The sequence below is a fragment of the Centruroides sculpturatus genome, unplaced genomic scaffold (assembly GCF_000671375.1).
Source record: "Centruroides sculpturatus isolate CEXI.00-Female unplaced genomic scaffold, Cexi_2.0 scaffold547, whole genome shotgun sequence".
Lineage (NCBI taxonomy): Eukaryota > Metazoa > Arthropoda > Arachnida > Scorpiones > Buthidae > Centruroides > Centruroides sculpturatus.
The window spans coordinates 494712-517585 of NW_019384676.1; the positions used below are offsets into that span (position 1 = coordinate 494712).

The 22874-nt window shown below is 42.6% G+C and overlaps 1 protein-coding gene across 1 annotated transcript; it reads left to right on the forward strand.

Moving 5' to 3' along the window:
* Positions 1-6829: 6829 nt before the first annotated feature.
* Positions 6830-8648, forward strand: LOC111626859 (transcription factor AP-1-like). Its single transcript, XM_023370382.1, has one exon. The coding sequence runs from the start codon at positions 7280-7282 to the stop codon at positions 8171-8173; it is 894 nt and encodes a 297-aa protein (XP_023226150.1). The 5' UTR covers positions 6830-7279; the 3' UTR covers positions 8174-8648.
* The last annotated feature ends 14226 nt before the right edge of the window (positions 8649-22874 follow it).

Genomic DNA, 22874 nt, shown 5'->3' on the forward strand with positions numbered 1-22874 from the left:
TAATAATATACACGCTGCACATTATCATTTTTAACAACCGAAATTTACGACCGGACATATAAGTGTTTGTGCCTCGTAAAAGTGACCTATTACAGAAAGCAGCACGAGGATATAATAATAATAATAATAGTAATATAGATACGTGTGTGTGTGTACGGCGTATACAGATATATAGGCTGCAGCATCCTTAAAAAGAAGGGATATTGCCTTCTATCCCCCCCCGCAATTAACGACACAAACGACCGTTTTTTTTTTTACAACTACGCGAGAGGCTTCGTTTGTTAAACGCTGTATAAATCAAAAGGCACTTTTCGGACGGAGCACGTGGCCGGACGGAGGGATGCATGGTGTGTTTTGTTTTTTTTTTCTTTTCGTTATTTATTTATTACCGTTTAGTAGGATCCCCCCGTAAAGGTGTATTCGAAAACAGGATTCACAGAACGTGAACCTTTGGAACTTCCATTTTGATTATATTGAGCGTATCTCCTATTTTGTGAAGGAGTGGATGCGACAGGGATTTCTGGTAGCCTCCAGCTCTCTCTCTCCATCATCGTTTCCCCCTCCGACTCTCGACTGGTACTCGACCCAAACTTCACCCTCATAACTCTATCCAAACGGTGGGTCCTCCCCGTTTGTAGGAGAAGAACCGAAGGAACGAAACAGCAAAAAAAAGGGGGGGGAACAAAATCTCGATTGTTTCATCACGTGCTACTGCAAGTACAGAACGACCAGTACGGGGGTTTCGGTGGGCCATCGGGACGCAACTAGAAACCATACCGGAGTCGGTATCTATAATTACAAACCGGAGATAAAGGGAGGCGGTGTCGAGTTGTCTGACCAACATGGAGTTCACAACCCACACACACCTTACGTACTATTAGTACACCATTAGATTTCGGTAAATTCGTGTTTGCTGAATGAAACTGGGCGGTTCCTCTACCATGCCATTAGCGTCGGCAGACAACAAAAAGTTTCTATTTTTTTATATTTTTTTCTGGTGACCTTCCAGCTCACGCGCTCCGTCCCAAAATGTGTTTTTCGTGTCCGGGTGGGAGCCACCCTCCGAGTGGACAAGATCCTAACCTGGAGGTTCCGAAATTACAGTAAACCCCCCGTGATCCGGCGCGAGCCACCGCGCGCGCGCAATTTGGGTATCGCTTAATGGCACCTTTAATTGTATTTTAATCGCGTGGATCGCCTTGAAATGATTTCCGTCACGTTTGACTTATATACATTAATCCATATTAATGATGGATTTCTCTTTGCAAATTAAATTTCTACGATTGTTAAAATAAATAAAATAAATAAATGATAAATCAATCCTTTGTCATGTAAATGAATTGGAATAATTAAAGAAAAGACACCGCCTTGGCCCATTTAGATGATGGCATACGGCGAAAAATACCATTGGGCCCCACCCCGGGTAATGGTCACTTACATCACAATCGGGTGGATGATGTATGTAGACGATACCGTCCACGTCATCTTTCCAGAAAACGGCGCTAAAATGGCCGTGACCTTGAGGGCCCCTCGGCCAGAAAGGGGTCCTGCCGGCACGGCCTTAAAAGAAAAGTTATTTTTCGCGTACGTCCCTATAAATATATTAAGGCAGAGATGCCCCGCTGAGGGGAGAAGTCGATATACGAGCCACCGCGTGAATATATTTTGGACGGAATTGCAAAACGCGCCCGCCCCTCCCGCGCGACGTAACGGCTACTTTTTTTTATACCCTAAAAATTGGGCATTTTTAGCGTCCTTCTTCCCGGAATCTGTCCCAAATTCTTAGGGATTTTCGGCCTCTCCCACATTTTCCGAAGGGTTCACTCTAAACCTGGACGAACGCGTTCCACAGACCTGAATCTCGGGGAATTTCTATTTCCCTAACGACCCAATTTCTTCACATCCGGATATATAAATCCCATTAGGGGCATTATTTTTAGGGCCCCCGGATACCCTATCTCGTCCATCGATAAGGGGGATCCCCGGAGCGACCGAAAATAGATCGGCCGGCTCTCTCGGATCGAAGGGGATCGGAACGAGAAACAAACTCATAAATTCACCCTCAATCAATCCATCTTGGAGTGTGTAGTAAACCTGGCAGAGGATCGCTGGAGCGCGCGCGAGAGCCCGGAATCACCTCGGACCACCAAACAGATCCCAAAACAGGAATGTCGTCAATTATCCCATGAAACACGATTCCCTAATAACAATCAATAAACAGCACCCAGAGAACTCTTCCCCCAATCCAAGGGCTGACATCTGATAATAACGGTATTAGATACGTGGGGAGAAGTGAAGCTCCTCAAACAATACCCCACGTCTGTAGCGGCACCATGCATTTTACATGAGGACCCACATGTCGCTTATACCATTAAGGTCTCCTCCGATGATCAATCTTCTATTCATCTAGGGCGCTATGACTTTGGGTGCTCGACAGTCCCCGCTTTAATCAGCCCGTTTCCCCCATCCCTCTCCGCTCGTCTAGACAGCATCGGACCACCCCTTGTCCACCTAACTCGAAAAACCCGATTTATACTTCCACAAAAAGAGGATGAATCCGCTATAAAAACGCGCGATCTCCCGTAAAAATAAAAAAAAGGGCCCTTCGCGCCGTAAAAATGTTTAAAATTTTAAAAGCCCATAAAAATCCGCCGAGGAAACGCCTCGGAATATGCAAATTTCTGTGGAATTTGCGTATTGTTACGTCACTCAGGCGCGTGAGTTTTTCTCTTTTTTTTTAAATTTCGAAATCGACACTTCGCGACACCAGGAGGCGCCTGCGCGAGTGGGGAAGGAAAGGAATAAATAAAAAAAATGGCGGTTAAGAATCGAATCCTGGAGAATTTTCGAGGGGGCGTGTGAAAGGGCCCCGGCGAATTTTTCTTGTTTTTTTTTTTTTATTGCTACGGCGTCTGGGTGCTGTTTATCTAACAGGAAATAGAAAATTCTTGTTTGGGCCTATTAATCTACATGTCGGTCCACGCTACAATTAAGCTTCCACACCTTTCCTCCGTGATTGGAATATCAAATCAGAATCAACTAACTCGCCGCCGCCTACGAAACGAAAGGCATTCGACCCCCCCTCTAATTACCAAACCCAATAACGAAGAGGGGGGACGAATCTATCGGTGGCAGCACGAAATTTCCCGAAATTCCTCGCGCCGTTAGATAACGCGGGGGAGGGGGGAGGAGCGGATAAATCGGGAAAGCGAAACCGGATTTACCTATCGAAAGGTTCTGCCTCCTCCTCCTCCTCCTCCCCCCGCGCGAGGGGGGAGGAGGAGGCAGAAAAAATATGGCAGAAAATGGCAAATGTGCCCCGGACACGGGACAGTGTTGCCGGAAACGTAAACTAGTTTTCGCCCACATTCCATCCATTCCCTAGGTGAAGGAGTTGCGAAAACAATTTCCGTTATAACCTGAAATGACTTCTTCGTAATGTCATTACACTTGACCTCGTACGAGAAATTTCTTATATCGGGGGAGAACTTCTCCACCCCTTTAAGACGGCGGAAATTATCGAAAAATTCGCGTTTTTTTCTTCTTTTCTTTTAAAGAATAAAACCTCTACTCTACGGATATTTTAAATAATTACTCCTTTTCTTTCTAATACTTTTGTGTGTATATATATACAGTATATTGTTTTTTTTCTGTCTGTCTGGTTGTCTGCGCGCGAGCCGATGTTTTGTGTGCGGATCTTTGGCATTGTGAATTTTTCACTACTTGGTTAAACTGGACAGTATAACCTTGAACCGATGCCAATATGCAAAGACAGCGGCGCGAAACTACTATTGATGCTCTGTCTTACCCTTTATATACCCGGGCAACTTCTACACTTTTTATTGTCGCCTCCGACGCCCACGCCACTCCATCAAAAAACCCCTCTCTCCCCCCGGATAATTCGGAAGAAACTCTCGACGGAGGACACGTGACATCGTGGTGACGAGGATCTCGCTCTTGTTTTTTTTTTCTTCCTCCCTTCCTCGATTTCCACGTCCCTAAATTAAGCATGAAGAAGTTGGCAACAGTGATGCCTTTTTAATTGTTTGGAGAAAGACGACCCGCTTATAGCTCCTGTGACCAATTGGGTATTCTAAAATTCGCAACAAGCGGGTTTGCTAAGTGCGCTATTAACGGTTTAAAATCTCCGTGCCGCGGTATTATGGCTCTCATTCAAACCCTGTTTTTATTTATCTCTCTCTCTCTCTCTCTCTCGCGCGACCCTTTATAAAGTCATCGGTGTTGCACCTGTGTGTTTGGTAAGTATCGTGTTAAAGGTGTTAATTTTAGAAAAATCTGCTGGTACCTAACCACTTAACTTGCCAGTTTTAAAGGACTTCCTACCCTGTTTATGTGCAAATTTATAATTAGAGGAACCGCACCCCTAAATTCTGCTTTTAAAAAAAAAAGAAATCCTTCGAATGGGGGAGCGTATTCGGCCCATTTACCCGTCTGGAGAGGCCCTAAATTTAATAGAGCGGCCCGTCCTTCAGCGATTGTATCTGGAGATTACACAGATTGCGATCTAGATTAGCTAGAACGGAGACGGAGCCGTACAGATATAGAGCCGCGAACTTTGACCCCAAAATCCAATAACTCACCCTTGACCTCTTGTAGAATAAAACCAACCCTCTCGCGTTTTACTTTCAACCCTTTACGATTACACTAAGCTACGAAGATGCGGAATAAATACGGGTCCGTTTACTCGACCTCTGACCTTTAATCGATTCCACTATTGACATAGTAACTGAGTTAGAGTGACCCAGAAACGTGTTCGGGCCCGGCAACTTCGGAAAGGGTGAGTCAGCAAACGCTACAACACCACGGGACCACTGATAAAGATCTTAAAATTCGAACAAACAGCCGAAATGAGAAAACACATAATTAGCACGTGACACGTAGAATGTTCTACCTCATTTACTTAACTAATTTCCACGGGGTTCTGGGCTTTTTCTATCGGGCCCTGCGGGTATTTTCGAGAATTGAACCCCTTCCTTATCGTAGGCAATAACCCGGGTGAATCAGCGAGTAACTGGATCTTTTTTCTCCCTCCTCGACCACTTCCTGACCACAAAATGTCGAGATGCCAGACAGTCCGACTATCCTTTAGCTCCGTATTCCAAAAATATCCCTGGCGTACGGGGCAATAAACCCTCTCTCCCCCCCTCTGTATAACGCGGCGTACAGGAACGTGTAAAATTTTAATAGAAGATAACCCGGCGGACATCCGGTATAAATCGAAACGCGAAAAGGCTAAATGGAAACTCCGAGGGGGGGAAGGAGTTAAAGATTAGTGGTAGCGAGTTCTTGTTTGTGTGACGTCATGCGGTCAATTCAACTACTACAATACTTAATTTATAGTCTACTTGGAAACAGGTAAGAAATGCGTGGGCACTACGCCGGAAGTGAAGGAAAAAAGAAGAAAAAAACCAAGAGATAAAACTTATTAAACACGTGGGTGTAGGTTCTACATACTCCCAATCACGTCAGTTATGCGAGTAACTGGAAAATATACATTATTCTGTCTACACTGGCATATTATTTAGCATAAAATTAGCATTGAGCTATTAAAAACATCTAGCGTCATCGATTCCTAACCGTAGTTTTAAACGTAACAACACAGTAAAACTCTACGATAAGTTCCCTAAATTAAACCAGGGTCTTTTTACAAATTAGGAACACCTATCGGGTCGTAATTACTACCAAATGTTGGGGTGGAAAACAAAAGACCATCCAAAGTTTGGCGGTTGGACGAACTTTGCCCGGTCGGTTCCGTTATCGACGAGACAAGAGACGACACGAAAAACCTCGTGACTGTCGTCGATAATCCCCCGTCCACGTGACTAGATAGCCCCACTTACAGAATTGTCAATCCTCCACGCTCGAAGAAGGGCCGCGTGAAGAATTCCCCCCAAAAAAACTTTGCCTTAATATAAACGTTCTAGAAAGTTTCTAGTTCATTAATTAATTGTTTAAATCTTGTTTACAGAAAACACTCCGGAACCGGCGACGTATAACTGCTTTAACACACAAAGCCTCACTTATATAGAAATTCGTACGCAGTCGAATTAGATAACATCACATAATTCTGATGAGTAATCGCGCGCGATTATTTCGTAGAAAATAATAATAAATAAAAAAAAAGAATAAAAAGAAAAGAATGATTCGATAATTGTAGAAATTGCGTCAAAGTATTATCTATTAAATAAAAACGGATGATATAATTTATTTATTTATAAATAGATAAATAAAGAAAACAAAACGGCCTTCGATTATATAAATCATTTAATCGCCGTTCGTTAATCCGACTAATCCGCAGCGAGATTCGGATTAAAGAAATTGGATCGAGAGAGAAAGAAAAAAATCCACGTGGTGAGGTGGCGCTGCGGACGGCGAAATGGATTTCTTTTTTTTTTTTTATTGTTTATTTCGGGTGAAATTGATGAAAAAGGCCAGCTGCGACGAAACGTGGCGAAATTGACATTTTTATAACAATCGCGGCGCGGATCACGTGCCGAAAGGGATTATTTTATAACAGACAAACGGAGCACGTGTAGCGAAATGGAAGTGTAACCGATTAATTTCGAGCCGACACCGGAACTGCGTAGAAAGGCGTGGGGGAAGGCGCGTAAGACACTCGGAGAGAGAAAAAACCGAGTGGATTGCGCTTTAATCTTAGCCAAATTAAGAGGGTCGGAGAGGGGGAGAGAGGGAAGCTGGCTGGTCGGTTAAATTATTAAACGAAGGTTGTAATAGTAAAGAAGGAGACGTTAGGGCCACTACGTGGGCGGCCTGGTTGGGCCGCGGGCCGATTTTTGATTACGGCCGGTTTGTTTAAAGCTTCTCCTCCTCCACAAAACACGTCCGAGCTGGCTCGGCTGCGGCGATAAAAGCGCCCCTATCGTCCAACCCGGCAAGTACCACCCTCCGGAAATACACATAAGTGGGAAGTGCCCTATCGACGTCGACTTTCCTGGTAGGTTGTTTCTCTACGAAATAAGCGATGACGTCAGGCTCCGCCAATAACTGTCGACTGGCGTGACGTCAGCGCCTTCCTTCCCCCAGGGAGGTGAGTCAACCTTATAAAAGCGATAGGCAACGTAGTCTGACTCACAGCAGCGTGGAGTTTATTTAGTTTACCGGCTTGTTTTGTTTCGTTTCTCTCGATTCTTTATAACGTGTGTCCCGGACGATTCTGTGTTTCTGTTTTGGATTTTTTAAGCAACGGCCCGTCACGGTGGAGTCTTTAAGTGTCAACCGCAGTCACCAGAACAGGAAAATGGAGCCCACTTTTTACGAGGATCAGCTGAGGTCGATCGAGGACATGAGGATGATGAAGAGGACTCTCAACCTGGATTTCGACAACAAATCCAACAAGAAACAGCGTTACAACACCATGCTGACCTCGCCGGACATGCACATGCTGAAGCTGGAATCGCCGGAGCTGGAGAAGTTGATCATAGCCCAAAACGGACACGTCACGACCACACCGACACCCAACCAGTACAATAACTTGTTCGTCAAGAGTGTGACGGAGGAGGAGGAACAATACGCCAAGGGTTTCGTCGATGCCCTGGCCCACCTACACCAGACGACGGGCCCCAGCGCGGGAAGCACCGTCATCCAGCCCGTCCACGAGGGCCTGTGCGACATGAACACGGCCGTCACCAGCTCCGGATGCACGATACTACCCACGTGCCCCGAAGTGCCCATGTCTCAGTCGTGCCCCGTCAGCCAGGATTGCGGGGTCATGTACACAGGTATGCCACAGGTGAGTGTCGGATGTTACTCGCAGCCCAACGAATACATACCGTCCCTGACGTCCATCAAGGAGGAACCCCAAACGGTCCCCAATCTGGGGGTGACTCCTCCGCTCTCCCCCATCGACATGGAAGACCAGGAGAGGATCAAGCTGGAGAGGAAGAGACTACGTAACAGGATAGCAGCTAGCAAGTGCCGACGACGCAAACTCGAACGTATAGCCAAGCTCGAGGACAAAGTGAAAGAACTGAAGATACAGAACAACGAGTTGGGTGCCGTGGCCAACACCCTGCGCGATCACATCTGCTCGCTCAAGCAGCAAGTCATGGACCACGTCAAGAACGGCTGTCAAATCATGGTCACTTCGGCCTACGACATGGGCACCGGAAGAAAGAACGTCTGCGGACTCTAGACGAGCATGTGGTTTAGTTTAGTGGCGAAAAAACCTTGAAACAGTTTACCACGTGGGCGTCAAGGTCCCCCGTCCTCCCTTGTGTCCTACCGACAGCTGCGTGCGCCAGCGCGCGCGCGTGTTGTGTATGTGTGTGTGTGGGGCTCACGCCGGCCGCCATGACGACCAGCGTTATGATGCACACACCGACCTATCTATGCAAATCATGTGATCGAATAAGGAGGGGAGCACACATCGAACACTTCTTTTTTTGTTTTTTACTTCTTCCTCAAGACCCAAGTGCTCTTATAAACAAGCAATACAGGGGGGGAGGGCTAATTTATATAGATTTTTAGGAGCCAGAAAGTGGCCTTCCCACGAAGACACGATGGAACTTGCTTGTAAACAATGCCAAATATGCTAAAACACCAGGAATTTTTTTCTTTTTGGGATATTCCATAATTTGCTCACTTTAGGAGGTGTTTTTTTTTATATACGAGGANCCTCTCCCACGTAGAGGTAACACTTTACAGTTTACCTCTACGTAGGAGTATACACCTCTGTAGAGGTAAATTGAGTACAGAGGAGGTTAGTTTTACAGTTTACAGTAGTGTGTAATGTATAGGTAGAGGGTACAGAGTATAAAGTGTACAGTACTGTGTAGAGTATAGAGTATAAGGTATAGATTATACAAAGGTGAAAAAAAAAAAAAAAAAAATGCCTATTTTATGCACAAAGATTGTATAGACGTGTACTTAAATTATAAATGTAAAGAAGCTGTGTATTTTCATGGAATATTTTTTAAGAAATGAAAGGAAATATATATATAATGTATATATTTTATGGAAAGCGTGTGTTTAAATGCTTTCTGTCTTAATTCGAAGGGAAGAAAACAATTGAAAAAAACAAACTAAGTCAGATTTTTAATGTGTTCATGATATATTATATTTTTTCCCCCTGTTTTTTTTTTTTGTTTTGTAAATAAAGTTTTTCTGTGTGCGTAATTTGCATCTGTACGTTATTTTCTTTGTGTCNAAGGGAAGAAAACAATTGAAAAAAACAAACTAAGTCAGATTTTTAATGTGTTCATGATATATTATATTTTTTCCCCCTGTTTTTTTTTTTTGTTTTGTAAATAAAGTTTTTCTGTGTGCGTAATTTGCATCTGTACGTTATTTTCTTTGTGTCCGTTTTAATTTGTATTGTTTCTACTTAGTTTTTATTCTGTTTCTTTCTCTACTATCCACTCTTTTTCTGGTGTTTATGCATTAGTTTTTCTGTGTGTAGAGATTTAAATTTTCCCACCTTTCTGTGTATAATTTTGGGTGTTCGCGCATTGTTTCTGGGTCTATCGATCCACGATTTTGGTGTTTTTAGTTAGTAGTGTTTCCCTGCCTACTGATTTAAATATGCCAAACTTTCTGCGTGTTTTGAGTCGGTTGTGTTACGTATCCTTCCCCGCATTTACACCCTTTTTTCTACGCTCTATCTGTGTTTTCGCGCAAAAAAAACACCCCAATTTTCCGCGCTGTTTCGGGGGGGGGAATAACAACAAAACACCTTAGCACACAAGCGCGTGCGTCTAAATTCGCGTTATCAATCACTGTTTATCTGACAGGGGTCGGTAATTTGTGTAATATCTTTCCGTATTATTATTATTATTATTACTACTCTTCCTTCTGAAAAATCTATGGGCTAACGGGGGTGTGTACCCCTATTCAGATGCAAATTTCGGTCTATATGTAACAAAACTTGCTGGAAATGATATGGCTGCCTGCGAACTGACGGAGCGTACAGTCGACAAAAATACGGCGCCGGCTGTTACTATGGCAACGCATTTAGGCACAGCTGAGCCAGGGTAGAGTAGGTAACGAGCCTTGACACTTTGTCGTACTTCATTGGTTAATACAGACAGCCAGTCAGCCATGATGCAGGGAGATGAGGGGGGGGGTTTGTAATTGTGCAGCACGATCCATCTGCGCACACATAACGGATCACGCGATATTGTAACTAATCTTTTTATATAGGCTACGTGAAGAAGTGAGGGGGGGAGAGAGAAAACAACGGTAACACGTGGTTTTCTGATAGTTTGATGCCAATCTTAAAGCTGCTGTGGCCGATACGCGTTCGAAAGTGAGTGTCATCAACCCAGAAACCCTCCCTAACAGAAGTTCTGTATGGTTTTTAATATCGTTGGTCGTTATTAACAGGTGTTATTGGCCTTGAAATCGGGGTTGCCGGGTTTGGGGGGTTTTTTTGTTGCCCCCCCCTCCGAAGCAGAAAATGTGGGCCCTGTGCGACCCGCGCGAGGTACGAATTTTTTGCACCGTTCCCAAAGCAGGTGTTGGGTGTATTCTACGACTGTGGGAGGTTATTCCCCGATAGAAGAGGGTGGCACTTCACAATATCTCCCCCCGCACACATCTAAACACGACACAATGCCCTCGGGGTGATTCTATACATTTTTTTTTTCTCTCTTCCACCCCACAACACTGCAGATGATAAAGTTTCCCACCGCATTGTGTACGCACGAGAACATACCTGAGATTTTAAGTATTAGTAAGAAATGCGTCGTTCTACGCGCGCGCGCGCGCTCGTGTGGAGGGTGCGCGTTATGTACGGTGTTAAATGAGGATGCTGCATCATCGAAACTATAATAGGACCGTGCCTATAGCCCTCCCGAAAATATAAAATGGTGCCAAAAGAACAAGGTGTAACTCCTAAAAAAGGGCATTTACCCAACCCCGTAGGGGTGTAGCAGTTATCGAAAGTAAAAAGGCTCGATTTATGCCTTACGCTCCTCCCTGAAAGTGTCCTGGCAAGCGATCAAGGGCTCGATTTAGCGTTCAGACCTCATATATATATATATATATAAATCCCTCCCTCCCCTACAAAAGTCCCGATATCCCTGAAAATGTCCTGGCACCTCACCAGAAGGCAGTGGGGGATTTTTCACCACTCCATACTGTGGAGGAGGGGGGTTCGGACCCTAAACGAAAAGACAATCCACTTATAAATAAATTTTCTAGAATGTAATTAGTNCACCAGAAGGCAGTGGGGGATTTTTCACCACTCCATACTGTGGAGGAGGGGGGTTCGGACCCTAAACGAAAAGACAATCCACTTATAAATAAATTTTCTAGAATGTAATTAGTGTCTTAATGGAACTAAATTAAGTTTGAACTATATTAGAACCCTCGTCCTATTTGGTAACTATTAACAGAGACTGTTTGGTGCCAAGTTTTGGCAACTGTTTAACGTGGATTACACTCACTTGTTTCGTTCTGTCGGGAGATTATCCGTTTATTTATGTACTCTACACCCCTCCAGCGTAACCAAATCGGTCCGTGCGCAATTATTTTACATTAAAAAAAGAAAAGAGGGGGGTGCCATTCTTCTAGTTTATCTGATGTGTTCCTCTTCTCGCTCGTGACACCGGCAAACGGTGGTGTAATTACCGAACTTAATTTATCTGGGTGTACGTAGAAGCGAAGGCTGCACGACTTTTATTAGTAGAAGGCCTTTATATTGTTACGACGTTCCCCCCGTAACGTAACGTTCGGCGCGTGTATAATGAGAGCCCGTTACGCACGTAATTGTGTGTAAATGCGTGTAGTGTGTGCCTAACCTTTATGTAACGGTGTCGTGTTACGTACCTTATTCGTGTAGTGCGGTGAAACGATAAACCGAGCGCGTATGCACCCGCTTACAACGCGTGCTTGCTTAAATACGTACTGTACGGACGTTTTTTCTCGCTCTAAACACCAGAAAACGGTAGATTTGGCGGGCGAATTACACAATTTAACCTCTCTCCCTCTCCCACGTAGAGGTAACACTTTACAGTTTACCTCTACGTAGGAGTATACACCTCTGTAGAGGTAAATTGAGTACAGAGGAGGTTAGTTTTACAGTTTACAGTAGTGTGTAATGTATAGGTAGAGGGTACAGAGTATAAAGTGTACAGTACTGTGTAGAGTATAGAGTATAAGGTATAGATTATACAAAGTATATCGAGTACAGAATATGCAGTATAGAGAGTGTATTGTATCGAGGGTATAGAACACTGTATTTACCCTTACACACAAGCTACACTTTCGCATTTTGGGGTAGGGGCGTAGATAGAAGGTCTTTCGAGCTACGAAAGGGGGCCTAGCGCGCGGAGGCCCTCTAAATTAACTGTCAGGGAACAGGAATTAGTCACCAGCCGAGGGGGGACTCCGCCATAAAGCAATCTTTGGCGCACGGGGGAAAGGCAGGCGGGAGGGGTGGAAAAAGTAAGATAATGGTTATGTCGCAGCCGGTGGCAAAAATGGCTTTACAACTCGGACATGTAATGTTTCATTTACATAATCACCCCTCATAAAGTTGGAGATTTCCGTACAAGATTCCTAAAACTAATGAACTACGTCAGCGCGGACACTTCCCCAGGGCGAAGTTTGACTGAAAAGAACCCCCCACCGTCGAGCTGCCACACGATAATGCAAACTGCAGAAGACTGCAGATAGCGATTGCGGTTGTAGTAAAGTACTGTACTGTACGTCCGTCTGTCCGTACTCTACCCGCTTTATCTATTTCTCTGGTGTAATTACGCATACGGAGACGGGGGAGGGGATGGCGGGGCTTGTAAATATTACGTCTCGCGAGACTTTAAAGGGAAGAAAACGAGTTAAATCTCGTTTACGACCGAAGCATTTTATCCCTCTCCTCCCCCCCTACAATTTGTTACTTGTCAAAAGTTCCGTTTTAGAAACTGATTCATTGTTAGTCTATGGGAAGAAGTTTTGGTGCATTGCTTAATGAGGGGGAACGTTTTTGCGCCCGGCTCAATGGGATGCGTCCAGTCTTTTGTGCGTTAGGAAACGGGGTGAAGTTGCCATTTATTACACCAACCGACGAGTTAAACAGTAGGAAAGGGCTGTTCGGACACGAAAAATCGACGGAAGGCGGCAAAAANATATATATTTAGGGTGTTAGCTTGGATGCACGTGCATTAGTAGGGTGAGGAGGATGCTATCGATCCTCAGTGATGAGGATATTGATGAGGTGTGTTTGTTCGTTACGGCCTTACATACGAGGTTATTGATGAGGGATGCTACGCTTAGCGTCCAGTCTTTTGTGCGTTAGGAAACGGGGTGAAGTTGCCATTTATTACACCAACCGACGAGTTAAACAGTAGGAAAGGGCTGTTCGGACACGAAAAATCGACGGAAGGCGGCAAAAAAAGGGAGAACCTCCGTATACTCTACACGCGGAGAGTGTAGGGTAGAGGTTTTTCCCCCCTTAGACACAGAAAACAAGACCCGAAAGGGCGAAAAGAAACTACCAGAGCACCGTATCTTCCCCTACCTTCACGAGAATTTGGAAGGGGCATCACACCACGCTTCCACACAACAGGAAGACGTTCGGGGGGAGGATTTTGGAGCGGAGAAAACGCATTATTTTGTGCGTAGAATGGAGGGGAAGCGAAATAAACGAGTGCAGACTTCTCGTCAAGAAGCGAGAATCCGTCTACGCCCGTTCGCGCCTTTAATAATCCCCGTTTAATAGGGCCGTAATAGAGTACGAAGCCCAAGAGGGGGGCGAATGGAAATTGGCTGGAGACGGGGAGGAGCGAAGGAGGAAGAATTTGCACACAAAAGCAACGGGTCGTCCCAAATCAGGTTAAAGATCCTACGGGGGAGAGGATGAGTCACGCGGCTTCCAATTTAGTGTCCGTGTGGTTTAGTGCGCACTGATTAACGGATTAATCGCCGGACGGGGTTGGCAACGCTTCTGACCCCGAGTTTGACATTGACTGAGTGTTGCCACTTCCCCGACATTCATTCACTTTCTCTCTTTAAATGGAATATATTAAGGGCGAAACCCCCCCAAACTCTTACACTTTCCCGATGAAGGATTGCGCCCTCCCTCCCTTTCCTTTGCTCTAAAGGGCAAAATACGCGGGACTGACCCTTACAGTAGTGTGTTTTCGCCCCGAATTTCGTAACTTCGAGCTTCAATCCTGCAGAGTGGACGTTAATTTGGGGTTCTAAACAATACTTAGACACTTCTCGAATGAAGCATTGAACCCCCTCCTGTTCTAAACGGCGAAAGACCATTCTAGTAGTGTATTTTTGCTCGAAATTCCCTAACTTTGAGCTAGAATCGCGTGGAATAAGTGTTAATTTAGGGTGTTAAATTATCCCTAACTAAGGGTTGCACCCTCTTCTTTCGTTCTAAACGGTACAAGATGCGAACGTGACTTTTCTAATTGCGTAATTTTTTGTTCTAGGACCTCCCCAAACATCTCAATAACTTTTAAGCAAAACCTCGTAGAGTAATTGCTAATTTCGGGGCGTTAAACAACACTTAGACACACTCTAATGAAGGATTGCACCCTCTCCTTCATTTGAGACGTGTCTAAGTATTGTCTAGAACCNCCGATGAAGGATTGCGCCCTCCCTCCCTTTCCTTTTGCTCTAAAGGGCAAAATACGCGGGACTGACCCTTACAGTAGTGTGTTTTCGCCCCGAATTTCGTAACTTCGAGCTCGAATCCGGCAGAGTGGACGTTAATTTGGGGTTCTAAACAATACTTAGACACTTCTCGAATGAAGCATTGAACCCTCTCCTGTTCTAAACGGCGAAAGACCCTTCTAGTAGTGTATTTTTGCTCAAAATTCCCTAACTTTGAGCTAGAATCGCGTTGAATAAGTGTTAATTTAGGGTGTTAAACTATCCCTAACTAAGGGTTGCACCCTCTTCTTTCGTTCTAAACGGTACAAGATGCGAACGTGACTTTTCTAATTGCGTATTTTTTTGTTCTAGGACCTCCCCAAACATCTCAATAACTTTTAAGCAAAACCTCGTAGAGTAATTGCTAATTTCGGGGCGTTAAACAACACTTAGACACACTCTAATGAAGGATTGCACCCTCTCCTTCATTTGAGACGTGTCTAAGTATTGTCTAGAACCCCCAAATTCTGTTCTAAACGGTGAAAGATACGTTCTAGTAGCGTATTTTCCCTCTAAATTCCGTAACTTGCAGCTAGAATCTGTTAATAAGGGACGTTAAACACCACTTACATTCCCCCCTTTTGTTCTAAACAGCGAAAGATGCGAGACCGACCCTTCCAACGGTCCATTTTCTGCTCCAAACTACTAAAAACTCCCCAATTCGGGATGTTAAACAATATTTTTTCCCTATTCTCCGGCGGGTTAGAAACAGGATAAAGGCCCACCCTAAATAAACACAACAGAATTAAAGGAAAGAAAAGAAAAAAAAAAACATGCCAAACCCTACAAAAGAGTGCCTTGATCTGGAGCGGAGGTATCAATTACGTGTAGTAATCGTAGGTGTGTCCGAAAAGTCGCTAAAAGGAGGGCCGATCTACGTCTAGAATATTCAAAATATCGCTTATAAGAACCTTAATTTAGGGCAGGGATATCGGGAACGAAAGCTGTGACGTTTGAATCAGATAGGGGGATGACGAGATACACTGTAAAGGTATCGAATTACGCTCAGGTAAGTCTGCTAGTTATACAAACGAACAGGCGAAACCCCCTGTACAAACGAGGTCCCCCTAACCCCCTACAAACGAACAGGTGTTTAAGACCCTTTCCCCCCGACAGAGGTGATGCCCAATTTGTTTTCTTAGGTGGCCCTCTATCTAATGCGGGGTGTGGCGGATAGGTTATAAAACCTGATTCTAGAACGGGGTGTAGGGGGGGTATGGCTTATCAGAAACGTTATACGGAGTGTCGCTCGTAAAAGCCTTATCGAAAACAACGTGACCACGATACCCCGATTTAGGAAAAGGATAGAAATTATCGTTTACAACGCTCGATTGAGTTGAAATTCATTAGAAAATTACACTGGTACGTGCCGTTTTCCCGTATTTGGGTGCTCGGAGATGCCCGTTTAATTGTATTTTGAGGGATTTTTTACCTGAAAATTGATACTTGCCTGGGTCTTTTAGGTGTTTTACACGCGTACATTCGTCAAAAACGTAGTAAAACACGAGATTTTAATGTAGAATTGTGGGTTTTTTTTTTAAGATTCCTGCTATTTTTGGGCGCTTAATTCGTACACAAATGCCCATTTTTTATGGGCTTCTTACGTTTCTTACGTTAAAAAAATGCGATTAGAAAACATCCTTAAAGGGGGGGATTGCGCGATTCGGCAGTCGCGTTTTGTCACCCGATTGCAGATTTTTGCTCTTCTCTGATGCAACTTTGCTTCGTGATGCAAAGAAATTGGGTCATTTACAGGAAATTCGATGCATTTTCCAGTGTTCTACTGCAATTTTACGCGCTCGCAACTGACAATTCGCACGTAAGCTAATCTCTACTTTAGTTTGGCTCTCCCCTCCGTACAATAGGGCAGAGGGCAATCCTCTAAATTAAGCCCTGTTCCAGATTATTATTTTTTTTTCTAATCCTGATAAATCCGGCAATTAGTACAGAGGATTGTGTTTCGAGACGATCCTACAGGATTCCTACGTGTCTAAATAAATCCTTGATTGATCGATTTGTGTGTGACGTAGGATTTGTATGAATTGTATCAATTTATGGCCCTTTCTATGGATTAAAAAAAAAAAAAAAATATATATATATATTTAGGGTGTTAGCTTGGATGCACGTGCATTAGTAGGGTGAGGAGGATGCTATCGATCCTCAGTGATGAGGATATTGATGAGGTGTGTTTGTTCGTTACGGCCTTACATACGAGGTTATTGATGAGGGATGCTACGCTTAGTGTGGGCTAAATTTCGTATTTACCACAATACTTTTGGGCAAATTGTTTTAGTTTTAAGGCCCTTCGAAGGCCCTAACGTTTTCTAGTATGTTATGGCTACAGGTACGCAAATTTAATTGTTAAAGACTAATATTTTACCTCGCAATGGTCGCACTACACCCTTCGTAGGGACAATTATAGCAATTTTTAACCCATTGCTTATCGATTTGCAAGTATTTAATAAAATTTACAGCGTTATAAAGGGGTTTTATACTTGTTAATTTATAAGTTTAGGCACTGTAGAATACTGTTACTATACAGTGTGGCACCTCCAGTAGATATTTAAGCTATTTTATATTATAATTTCCAAGCGTTTAGACCTATGTTTTTGCTTTCTGGCAGAGTTTACAGGCTTAGAAACGTCATTCTCTCTTAATTTTCTTAGCCTAGATCGAGTTATAACGTCTGAATCTTTAGTATTTAGAAGGGCATTAGACTTCTCCAGGCATTAGTTAGAGTTAGAATTTACTCGTGTGAAATCTTTTTACATATTTTAAACTTTACTTTTTTTAATATTTACACTCTAAATAAGGCTGTTAGACTATAAATCAGGCCTTATTCAGCCTTAGATTTTTTCAAAGAGATCCTTAATATTGTATTCTGTATCCGGAGTCTTAAAAAATCTAAACTCAATCTGGTGATCTTTAGTATCAGAAGAGTCATCTAAATTCGAGATTTCGTTCTCTAAACAACAAATCTATTCGAACAACATCTATAACCTTAATCAAACAACAAAATCTACAACAAAAGCTAATTAAACAATGACTAATATCGAAAATGACGAAGCAATAACAACAACCTAATCGACTCTAATCAAACAACAATACCGTAATCCCCCAGTAAAACAATACCGAAAACACTAACAACTTAATGAACTAATCAAACAACACCCAAAAACCAATAACATCTAATCAAATAACACCAAAAACGCTAATGAAACGACAAAAACAACAACAGTCTAATTAAAGAACATCAAAAACACTAATGAAACAGCAAAAAACAACAACAGTCTAATCAAAGAACAACAATAAAAACACCAACGATCCAATCAAACCTAATCAGACAACACCGACAACAACGACTTAATCGAGCCGAAACGGCACCAAACCATCCAAACAACCTGTTCTAATCCAAGCCACGACGACTCGATCATACGACAACACTAATTATAAAAGAAGCAGCGACACGGTCCAATTGCAAAACATTTTTTATCGCCCCCGATCGAGCGGGAGAGGGGGGGACCGTAAACACCGAAAGACAAAGGGAGTCTAACATCGTCGCCCCCTTCCAAGGTCGCATTAAACAATAAATATCCCTAAAACCAGGAATTTTTAGAAGGATTTTGCCAAGGGGGAGGAGGAGGAGGCTTAAGAATGGGTTTAAACACTAGAGAAAAACAGAGCTGAGTAAACGACGAAAATAAACTCCGTCTCTAATTAGATTGGTTAGAACTTAATCTAATCTTTATTGTAATTTACTCGTGTTCTTAACTGCGATAATTTGCTGTGGATAATCGCCTCCGAAAAAAAAGCAATTAGGTCAAGTTAGACCCCGTTACGAAATTGCTTCCACGATAATTTACGCAATTTGTTCCCTAATTTATTCGAATTCGAGCGTTCGGGGAGGCCCGAAAGTCGGTTCACCGCCGGTTAACGGACTTCGGGGCCTTGCTTACGTCACCGCGTACGTGAGGAAACCGCACTGTGACGAAACGTCACGTGCCAGAATCAAAAAAACGCCGAACGTTTCGTAACTGGCTAAACGATGACGATGTTTTAACGTAATAGCAAATGTCCGTGTGACGCAACACGGAGAAGAATATTGCCGGTTTCGCGCGAATTCCTACGTCCATTTTAATTCGGTTCCTTTATCGCTGGCGCTGGAATCGAATTTTGGAAACCCGTCTCCTTCCTCCCGTCCTATTTATAACGCGCGAGCTTCGAGGCGGGTTTAAGACTGTGTGATTTATCGTGCTAATTATTTGTGAAATGTTGGTTAATTACGATTCTAGATAAGTTCTGTAAGCTCCAGTTCTAGATTTGTACGGTCGGGGGAAGAGTTAAGAGTTCAATTACGAGATTCGTAAATAGTAAAAGTACTAAGAAACTGAGCGTGTGTGGAAAATGATAACCTCCCTTTTAAAGGATCTTTAGGCCCCTTCGACGGGGCCTACTCTTTAATAACTCACTTCTAAAGAGCTAAAAAATTTTTGTCCGGGGCCTCGTACACAGAGGCCCTTTACTAACCAACCCCCTTATACAAGGCCAGAGTTTTTGTCTAGCCTTGTACACAGAGGCCTTTACTAATCCCCAATACAGTTTTTCGTTTGGCCTTCCGCAACGGGGTCCCTTTAGAAATATGAACGGCCCTAAAGGAACTCTCATACTAAAACAGTGTAGTTACTGTAGGGCCTAGAGAGGGAGCCAACGGGAGCCATTTTCTGTGTAAAATCTAATGTCCATTTATATATTTTTATGGTTTTCGGAGGTTTAGGGCCTCAATCGGTTAGTGAGCCTAGCCCCATCTCGTTTCGCTTATTGTTTTCGGGTAGGTTTTGTACCAGAATTGGATTGAGGGGCTGGAAGGAATCGTCTCAAACGATTTATAAAGACTTATGTAGCACTTACAATTAAAAGGAGGCCTGTAGAATTATCATACAGTACTCGCAAGATAGATTCGAGGCCCAAGATGCCTTCAAGAATAAAAATAATAGTAATTTTAAGGTTTAAGAAGTGCTATTTTTATAAATAAAACTCCAAATAAGGGCCTGAAGTAGCTAAGGCCTTTAAACGCAGGGCCTAAGTGCTTTTTATATCCCTAATTCTTCCTATAAATCTGTGCACAAAGTGGGAGGAATTTTTGGGGGCGAGATGATTCTCGATACGATCCCCGAAGGCTCCATTTTAAGGCTTAAAGTGGCATTAAATAATTGTTCTGAGGGATTGTTGGAGATCGAAGAGTTAAGTATAGAGAATAAAGAACAAGAGAATATTCAATGCGATCTCAAGGCCTGTATCGTTATAAATATAGAACAATTAGATGTTGTAACAATGATCTCATCCTCGACTGAATCGAATTTCACACTAAAAAAATCGTACAAAACTCGAGGAAAATCCCTCAAATTTGGGGAATTTTATAATAAAAACATCTTATAAAATTCAAGAAAAATTCCTCAAAATGAGGTCTTCTGACCTAAAAAATCATATAAAGTTCAAGAAAAAAATCCCTCAAAGATGGGGATTTTACATTGAAAACATCGTAAACTTAGAGAAAATCCCTTAAAGTTGGGGGAATTTTTCACTAAAAAATCATATAAAATTCAAGAAAAATCTCTCAAAGTGGTGAATTCTGACCTAAAAATCATATAAAATTAAGAAAAAAAAATCCCTCAAAGTTGGGAATTTTACATTGAAAACATCGTAAAATTAGAGAAAAATCCCTCAAAGTTGGGGGGAATTTTTCACTAAAAAAATCATATAAAATTCAAGAAAAATCTTTCAAAGTGGTGAATTCTGACCTAAAAATCATATAAAATTAAGAAAAAAAAAATCCCTCAAAGTTGGGGATTTTACGTTAGAAACATTCAAGAAGAATCCCTGAAAATCTTTATCAATCTCTTAGATGGGGAGAAACTCAATCTCTCACTCGTAAAGAAAATTTAGGTGTTTTTCCCTACACCCTTTGGTGACGTGCAAACCCCCCCTCACCACAATCGCGCTAACAATAAATTATCGATAATCAACGTTAGCTTTAAAACGTCCGAACAAAACGGGTTTTATTTAAGCGCTAAATCGCGTTCTGAAAGTTACTAAAAATGGATAAACGCTGTTATCAAACACTTGCCACCCTCCCCGGAACCGAACGATCGTCTCGGACAGACAACTTTTTAGGTGCTTTGAACTCATTTGCATTCGTTCGAGAAACATTAACCTTTAGTCGAACGTGTCCATTAATTTCGGCCCATTTCTATTTTAAAACTCTCCTTTAAGTGTAAACTTTAGCATCCTCCTAAATCTTCTTCCTGCTTCAGAAAATAATAAGCAGACTCCCAAATCTCGGTCTTCATCCCTTTGAGTGCCACGAATCTTACCCCAAAATCTCTTTGCTAATCAGAAAAAGTGAAGTCAGACCTCAATGCTCCTTTATATTGCAAAGGACATAAACCAACGTGTCTTTCCTGGCGTTATATAGAGGTTTGGCTGTATATTTAGTAATAATAAATGTCTTACTTCACAATGAAATTTAAGGGTCGTAAACGAAATTTTTAATTAAGAAACGGTCATAAACAGTCAAACCTCAATATTACATCCTCCCGTATAGTGCACGAACGTATCTTCTTCCTCTTATATGAATGCTTAAGGTTCTGTGTATTACTAAATGCGCGATTTTACATTGCAAAGAGCATTGTTATCACCAAATCACTTGCGACTTCCGTGGCGTTATACAGAGGCCTAAGTGATTTGGGAGCAAGCGTCTTACAACAGAAACAATGGGAAGACCTTCGTAGATTGAAGATCTTAGTTCACGTATGCTTACAAAGTAAGAAGGGGGGGAAAAAACACAAACGATAGCATATACAGCCAAACCTCGATACAATGCCATCGTTCGTTCGGCTCCGAAACAGGCGCTAAACCGAAGCGCCTGAAACAATTAGCAATAATAACAATCGGGCCTAAAACAAGTAAAGAATGGTATCGGTAAACCGCGTGACTTTCGAATTCGGAACTCGCTTTTAGTGTTTGTTCTAGGCGCTTCGATTTAGCGCCAATTGGCTCCGAAACCGGCGCTAAACTCGAGCACCTCGAACAGCAGCAATAATAACACGAAACGGCGAGGTTTTCGAGGGGTGGAGGTAGCGTTTCGAATTGGCTCTTAGTGTTGTAGACGCTTGGATCTAGCGCTAAATAGAGGTTCTTAATTTAAGAAAAGATGGAAAAAGAAAACAAAAACAAATAGGTTACGGCTCGACATCTGTCGGTTTTGTATTTACGACTATCGAGGGGGATGACACAAACAAACAAAAATGGTATCGATATGAATAAGCGTTGGACGATGATTCACGGATCATCGTCCAACTGTAATATACAGATTTAAGTCGTTAAAAAGTGAATAAATTTAAATACATTTTTTTCCAATCTGCCACCGTTTTACCCGTTAAAGTGACGCCTGCATTATTTTAATGAAGAATCGAACCGGAAATTTCGACACTCCGGAGTTTTCTTTCGTTTCGACCGCTTCCGATGACGATACGAAAAGGCCCTACAGTATCGTTTAATCTTGGGTGGTAGGGCCTACGCGCTTAGCGATGAATTTTATCCGTTATCGTGCCCGGCTGTCGTCCCCCGTGTGAGGTTAATACATAATTTATAGGCTGTAATTATTGAGAATAGTAGGGCCTGTACATTAGGAAATAATTTCGTCGACTATCCTGTTCAATTATCTTAGATTATATACAATCCGGTAAATTATAAGGCCCTACGTATCGTTACTCTTGGATAGTGCGGCCCGTGGTGTAAATTAGCAATTAATTCCATACATATGCAACTTATAAGTCGAATATTTAAGGTCCTAAGCGTAAAACCAGATAATGGGGCCTAATTTTAACATATCGATAGATGGAATATTACGTTCCCAGAGGCCTTATAACGACAAGTTTTAGGGTCTCTCTATGCACGCTTCACTCAATCTTTCAGGAATAACTGGGTGTCGTATATCACTGAAATCTTTCCCGAAATTTATTTAGGTGTTCTAGATCAGTCACTTTCCTATATTATTTTAGGGATCTGCAATAACAAAAGTGTCCGGAAATTTCCCTAGGCATCACCCGGAATTCCTGAAATTCGTGTTGGTTCCGTAAAACACAATTGAAATATTTCACCCTTTATCTAGGATTTAGGGGCGACATTTTAATTCTATAAATACAGATTTTTCTACAATTCTGGATAGC